The sequence below is a fragment of the Eurosta solidaginis genome, chromosome 4, assembly GCF_040869045.1.
Source record: "Eurosta solidaginis isolate ZX-2024a chromosome 4, ASM4086904v1, whole genome shotgun sequence".
Lineage (NCBI taxonomy): Eukaryota > Metazoa > Arthropoda > Insecta > Diptera > Tephritidae > Eurosta > Eurosta solidaginis.
Window position 1 is genome coordinate 52,025,755 of NC_090322.1, and position 7,202 is coordinate 52,032,956.

At 42.5% G+C, this 7,202-nt stretch overlaps 1 protein-coding gene across 1 annotated transcript in view; it reads right to left on the reverse strand.

Moving 5' to 3' along the window:
• Positions 1 to 6,979, reverse strand: part of LOC137249748 (cilia- and flagella- associated protein 210) — a 176,833-nt gene extending 169,854 nt beyond the window's left edge. The window contains exon 1 of the mRNA XM_067781580.1: positions 5,388 to 6,979. Coding sequence (XP_067637681.1) covers positions 5,388 to 5,415 — 28 coding nt within the window. The 5' untranslated portion in view covers positions 5,416 to 6,979. The remainder of the gene's footprint in view (positions 1 to 5,387) is intronic.
• Positions 6,980 to 7,202: the final 223 nt, after the last annotated feature.

Sequence of the window (7,202 nt, forward strand, 5' to 3'; positions counted from 1 at the left end):
GGGCTTGATCCCAAAACCCGACGTCCACGTAACTTTTATAAATCTTTTGTGGCTCCTTGCTGCTCACGCCCAAGGGCGTCCCGTAGTCTACGCCTAAGCGTATCCCCACTACGTTCCAGCAGCTTCGCTGCTCAGCAAGCCACAATAAGTACCCGCTGCTGCTCGCGCCCCACGGCGCCAACAACTCAAACAGCTGATACCACTCATAACTACTACCTTCGTAGTAGAGCTGGTTGCAATGCTGAGCATCAGCCCCTGCCCCCGTCTTCTTCTCCCCCCTCTTTTCTGGCAGCAATCGTGCAGGTCAGGGAAACAGACTCTTAGTCCCTGCCTCCGTTTGCACCGTCTGCCAGCACAGAATATATAGGTTTGCGACATCCGCTCAATGCAGCTCCTGCCTTGGGTGGTGCCACTTTCCTAGATGTTCTGGTCTCTGCGACGGCAACCCCCCGACGGGTTTCATCGCGCCATGTTGCCAGGTCGCAAACCCAAATCATCAGGGTACCCCAATGCTTGCCCAAGGGCGCCCAGTCCCAAGGCCACAACAGCAATTGCGTCCTGGCCTTCCACAACCTAGGCGTAGTCACCCCTCACTTACCCCTAGAGTGGCGGCGTCACCCCCCATGCACTTCAGAATTCTGCAGTTCAACTGTAATGGACTAACTGGGAAGATTACGGAGATAGTCGATTTCATGAAGCGGCACAACATCCGCATTGCTGCGATTCAAGAGACTAAACTCACAGCAAGATCTGCATTGCAGACCTGCTCTGGTTATAATGTCCACAGGAAAGACCGCGAGAGCGGAAATGGAGGCGGCCTCGCGTTTATTATACACCACTCTGTGCAATATCATATATTTGATCCTGGCATCGACCGCAGTGACAATGTCTTAGAACGTCAAGGCCTATCTGTCCGGTCAGGCGATGCAAATCTAGAAATCATCAACATCTACATCCCTCCTGTCACCTGTTGCCCCAGTGGATACCGCCCTAATATCGAGGCCTTACTCACTGGCAACAATCGCATTATCTTAGGCGATTTCAATGCCCATCACGACCTATGGCATTCAAACTTGCGGGCAGACAGTAGGGGTGAGATGTTTTCGGATCAAATAGACGAAACGACGTTCTGCACAATAAACGGAGACGCCCCCACACGTATGGTAGGAAGCTGTCATAGCTCGCCAGATATCTCAATCGTGAGCGCAGAACTCGTAAACTGCGTCAACTGGCAGCCGATGGTAACATTGGCATCCGACCACCTGCCCATACTTATTTCGTTCGAGCGTACCGCCGACTTCATCGTCACCGAAAAACGCACTTTCATAAACTTCAAAAAAGGAAAGTGGGAAGAATATAAATCTGCAACAGACAGCAGCTTTGCTGCCCTCCCTATCCCGACTGATGCCCGCCAAGGGGAGCGTGCCTTCCGTAAGGTCATTGAATCCGCCTCGGCACATTTCATTCCCGCCGGGAGAATTCCCGAAATCCGGCCCACTTCCCGGAGGAGGCCGCGAGCTTAGCGAGGGAACGCGACCTTATAAGACATCTCGATCCAGGCGACCCCCAAATAAGGGATATAAACCAACGCATCAGATTGCTTGTGGACGAACACAAGCGGGCGAAATGGGAAGAGCACCTAAGAGGTTGTAACCTCTCTACCGGTGTAGGTAAACTTTGGTCCACCGTAAAGTCCCTATCGAATCCGACTAAGCGCAAAGACAAAGTTTCCATCGCCTTTGGCCATAAGGTGCTGTCGGATGCGAAAAAGTGCGCGAGCGCTTTCTGCCGACAATATATAATGCATCCTACGGTCGACAAAGATAGACGGAGAGCCAATAGACACGCACATAAACACAAACTCAGCGCGTCACCAATTACCATCACCGCTAGAGAGGTTGAGGACGCCATTGGTCGCGCTAAACCATCCAAAGCAGTGGGCCCAGACGGCATAGCCATGCCGATGCTTAAAAACCTAGGGAAAGAGGGTTTCAAATATTTGGCACATGTCTTCAACCTGTCTCTTTCCACCTTTGTCATACCCGAGAAATGGAAAATGGTCAAGGTGGTCCCGCTACTAAAGCCTGGGAAACCAGCTAACGCAGGTGAGTCATATCGTCCGATATCTCTCCTATCGCCAGTGGCAAAGACGCTTGAAGCCATTTTGCTCCCTTATTTCCAAGCACATTTGCAGCTAGCCCCTCATCAGCATGGCTTCAGAAAACTCCATAGCACTACCTCCGCGCTAAATGTCATTGGCACCCAGATAAATTGCGGTTTGAATCAATATCCCCACCATAGAACAGTACTCGTAGCGTTAGACCTATCAAAAGCTTTTGATACGGTCAACCATGGCTCGTTACTGCAAGACCTGGAAGGGTCCACCCTTCCCCCATGTCTTAAAAGGTGGACCGCAAATTATCTGGGTGGTCGGCAGGCATCGGTGCAATTCAGAAACGAAACATCAAAACAAAGGAGAATTAAACAAGGGGTGCCACAGGGTGGTGTCCTATCCCCGCTTTTGTTTAATTTCTACATATCTAAGCTACCTTCACCACCGGAAGGAGTCACAATCGTTTCCTACGCCGATGACTGCACAATAATGGCCACAGGCCCAGGCCGAAAGATCGATGAGCTATGCAATAAAATAAACGGCTATCTCCCTGATCTCTCCAGTTTTTTCACCTCGCGAAACCTGACATTGTCACCGACTAATGCCCCTATTACCGTTTACAACTCAACTTAGTTGGGTTGTAATTAAAACAACTCAACTTTAAGACAACTCAACTCCTGTTTGGTATTACGAATTACAACTTATTTCAGTTGAAATTGAATTGAGTTGCCAACTTCAGAAAGTGATGATTTGACAGATAAATAAACAGCTGATCAATTTGTGGCAGAAATTTAAGCATTTTCAAAAGTGATTTTTTTATTAATATTATATGAAATCCATTTTATAATGACAAAAATGTTTGTGATTGACATTTCGCGAATACGGAAAACATTCGCGTGATCATTCCAATCCCTTGGAACTACCAAGCACCAAGTAAGAAAATGTTTAAGTGACAAACAAATAATGAGTTTCATATGAAGTTATTTTGCAGATTTGAAAGGAAGCATTTTACTCAGTACTAAACAAAATTAAGGACCATTTCCGCATACGCGTTCGTATTTTAAAATTATGCGCCATACTCCGATTCCTTGCTGACGGCAGCTATCAAATATGATGTGGAAATGATTTTGGTGTTGGACTGGTTTTAGATATTATTGAGGAGAATATTTGTGCGAAGTAGATTAAAACCCAAACAGAAAAAACTGTATTTTACTCAAATAGGATTCCCAGGAGTAGTGATAAGTATCAATGGGACTCGCATAATTATTTCACCTATTTTGGCTGCATCCGAACTGCGGCCAGCCTCGTCCAACTAAGGTCAAAAAGTTATTCAATGTAATTCGTTTAAACTTTGTTTTTTCTAGAAATGTGTACAAAATTGTTGATTATTCAGCCCTATTCTGCATTTCAACTTGGATTGGAATTTTTTCGATTTGGCAATTTTGGTATTCTGTGTTCCAATCTCTTTCGATCCAACTTCGAATCGTTCGATTTTTTGTATTCTGCATTTCGATCGTAGTTCCGTTTTTCTAAGTTACAAATTAGTTGGCGGAAAAATATTTTCTTTTTATTTTTTCATTAATTTATAACAGAATTTTAACAAAAATGTAAGTAAAACTTGTTAAGAAACGTAGAAGGCTTGATGATGATTGTTTTTTATATGTTTCCAGGTCAAAAACAACATGTCGATGTCGAAGTCCTTGGACGTATTTGCCCCGCAAAAGTATCTAACACATACTTGAAAGCATCCTTGTTAAGTCGAGAGTTTTTTTTGAACCTAAATAAGAGAATAAGTTGTCACGTACACGTACATTTGTGGATCCGCCCCTTTGCGCAATCAAGGTGGAATTGCCCCAGCTAGCTCAGTACATGGAGTCGCGGTTCTGAACCCTTTTTCCACCTTGATGCGGGGCGGATGTCACAATCACATTAATCATTTCCTCTCCCACCTCACCCCACAAGAAGCCCACCCTTCCTTGGACCGCTCGCTTCGCATCGCTCTGCAGGTCCCCTTATCTTACCTTTGCTCCATTCCGTTCCAAACCTCCTACCCTTTGTTCATCTTCCCCCTCCCCACCTTATTAATTTAGAACGCCATCTTAAATTTCTTTTTCACTTCATTATAACATTTTTAATTAGATAAAATATAGCTAAATACATACATCTACTGCTTACTCAAAATTGCAATAAAAATTGGCTTACGACAGGCGATTTGAACGATAAAAAAAAATTTACTTTATGATGGACTCAACCACCCATGATTATTTCAAACAAAATTTTCTTACATACATATATCAGTAAAATATGGAATTTCTGGGAAATTTTTACTTTGCCTTATTCGGCTTACACGAAATCATTTTTTTAAATTTATTAATTATTATTAATTTCGCAAATTACTTCGGGACTTCCCGCCAACGCTACCAAAAACCAAACATTAGAACCGCTCAATATGAGCACAAAATTTTATATTCCCTACCAGGGTCCTATCCTACCTAAAAGAGCTCTCTTTGGTGGTCAAGGGACTCCTAGGGGCCGGGCTTTCTCGCCGCTATTTACAAAAAAAAACGGTATATTTGAATACACGTTTGGGTTGACGCGTGGGCGTCCGCCACGAATTAATATTCAAAAATTCAATATTTTGACACTATAATCAAATACAAATCTTATAACTAAACGAAATATACATAAAACATATAAATGTACATATAATCAAATGAGGTTCCAAATGTAGTTTGTTCGCTGGGTTTCCGGCACGCAATAGTTTTATGGCAATGTTTCTTGAACGAATTATGGGTGAAAATTATAGCATGGTTTGGTGAATACTAGTGTGTCGGCTTGAAGAATTTCCCTGTGCTCGCCAGAGCTTTCGTTATGGGAGAAGGTATCCCAGCTAGCGGAACAAAAAGGTACAATTTACCATAAGGTACAATGGTGTGCCTGAGCGCCAAGTTGGCATTCACGCCTCACAGATTAGGTCGATTACATTGCTATAAAAGCAAATATATGTATGAATGCGACATGGAAATTTAAACCGAGAAATAATAAAACAAAAAAAAAGGAAAACATTTTATAAAAAAAACAGGAAGAGAATCGAAATTTACTTTGCATAGAAATCTGCACCTGTACACGCAATGCGCTGGGTCAGAATTTTTAGCAAAATTTGTTGACAGAAATTTGAAAATTGGGTTGGCGTGAATCACCAAAGAGGCGCGAAGCCAAAAACAAAAAGTTGCAAAGGGCCTAAACAATGGGTTTTGGATCTTGATCGACTTACCACTTTCGCACCGATGACTTATCACCATTTAACTTTAGATTTTGGTCTCCCCTCGATTTGCTCGTTGTCCTGAGCTTAAATTTGCCAATGGTATTAATGATTTTAATTTCGACTTGTACGACCGATTATTGTAGATTTATGGGCATCCTGCCACACAGCACATACAGATTTTGAACACTACGGACTTGGTCCTTACTGGACTTTGCGCGCACAGGGAAAACAGTTTTATTTGCCGTTCACGGACTTATCACCACAAAAAAAATTCACCGCGCACTCACGACGTGCATATGCCCACAGTTAAAATCTTTCTTTTTCTTCTGCCACAGTTATGCCCTATATATATACCAGCAGAAACAAACCGCAACGCCGGTTCCACATACCGTTTCCTATTGTCCTCATTTCCAATCTTAATCGCACTTTCTTTACCCTATATCCATCCTTTTCCTGGACTGATCCTATTTTCCTTCATCATCCCTTTCGCTGCGGTCCGGCAACCCTCACCAAAAAGCTTTTACAAATTTCACCATATTGGGAATTTTGCTATTATCTTTAATTTGACGTTTCTCGTTTGTTTACCTTTTTGTATCGTGAGTGCATGTTAAATTCCGCGACCAAAAAAAATAAATTTCGCGTTTAAATTAAATAATTTCAGTGCGCGAGTGTTATTTTTATGAAAGAAGACCAACGTGGCTCTTCTTTGCCAAATAAATAGTTTAGGTTGCGGTGCCTGAAGTGGCTGAGGAAAGTACAATTACTCCTTATGGTCCCCAGGCGCCCGGGCTTGGAATATAAAAAAAAACTACATGTTTGGAGCATTGGTGGACTGCTAATAGAGTCCAACAGTTACCGGAAGCCTCAGGAATGATGATAAGAGGTAATAAATGTGAAAATTTTAATTAAGAATATTTATAGTGAAGGTGGGCAATTTGCATTTGGTTGTTGTACTTTTGAGTGTTTGATTACCCAACAAAAAAAAAATGTGCACTTATATAAGTGATTTCGCTATTTATGCCCAAACTAATTTAAATTATTTTCTTGTTCTTTTTGCTTTTTTCCAGTGCGGAAACTAGGATGCTTAGGAGGCGAGGTGTTGGGACCCTGGAATGTTGAGTTTACGGGAAGTATACATACATAAATTACACGCTGCTTATAAGAACTTTTTACTTTAGGGTACTTTTCTTTTGTCTTTTTCAGGTGAATTTCGGTGACACTCTTGAGAGCGGCCTCCGGCTTTATGCCCTTTTATACCATCTAATATCCCTCGAGCGGGACAAGGTACGCCCAACGCGGGGAACACCCACCCCTGACAACGTCTCCTGCCTCGAGAGCTGAGCCGGGCATATGGTAATGGGATTTATTCGCCTTGCTATTACGTGAAGAAAAAAATTTGAATATGTATATAGAAATTATTTTCTTTTGTATTCATTCTAGGTAAACTTCGGACCGAGCGCTTTTTGGCGATGCCCTTCCCCGCCGACTTGACCCTCATCGACGGGGTGGTATTCACGCAAGTAATAGAATATCTTTGTGTAAAGTTAATTACCTTTTGTTTTATTTTCAGGTCACCAAGCGGCAATATAGTATTAAGTTATTGAGTACAAAATTCTGTAGTTTTAAGTTATTCAACACCAAGTTATGTAGTATTAATTCCTTTAGTATTAAGTTAATTAGTATTAAGTTATTTACCATCGGGTTATTTAGTATTAGGTTATTGTTTAATGTCCTTCGCGTGCCATGCCCCTAGACTCTTTCCTGCCAGGGTTTCGAGTAGGTACATGTTATTACCCAAAGCCTTAGTAACGCGACATTTCGTAA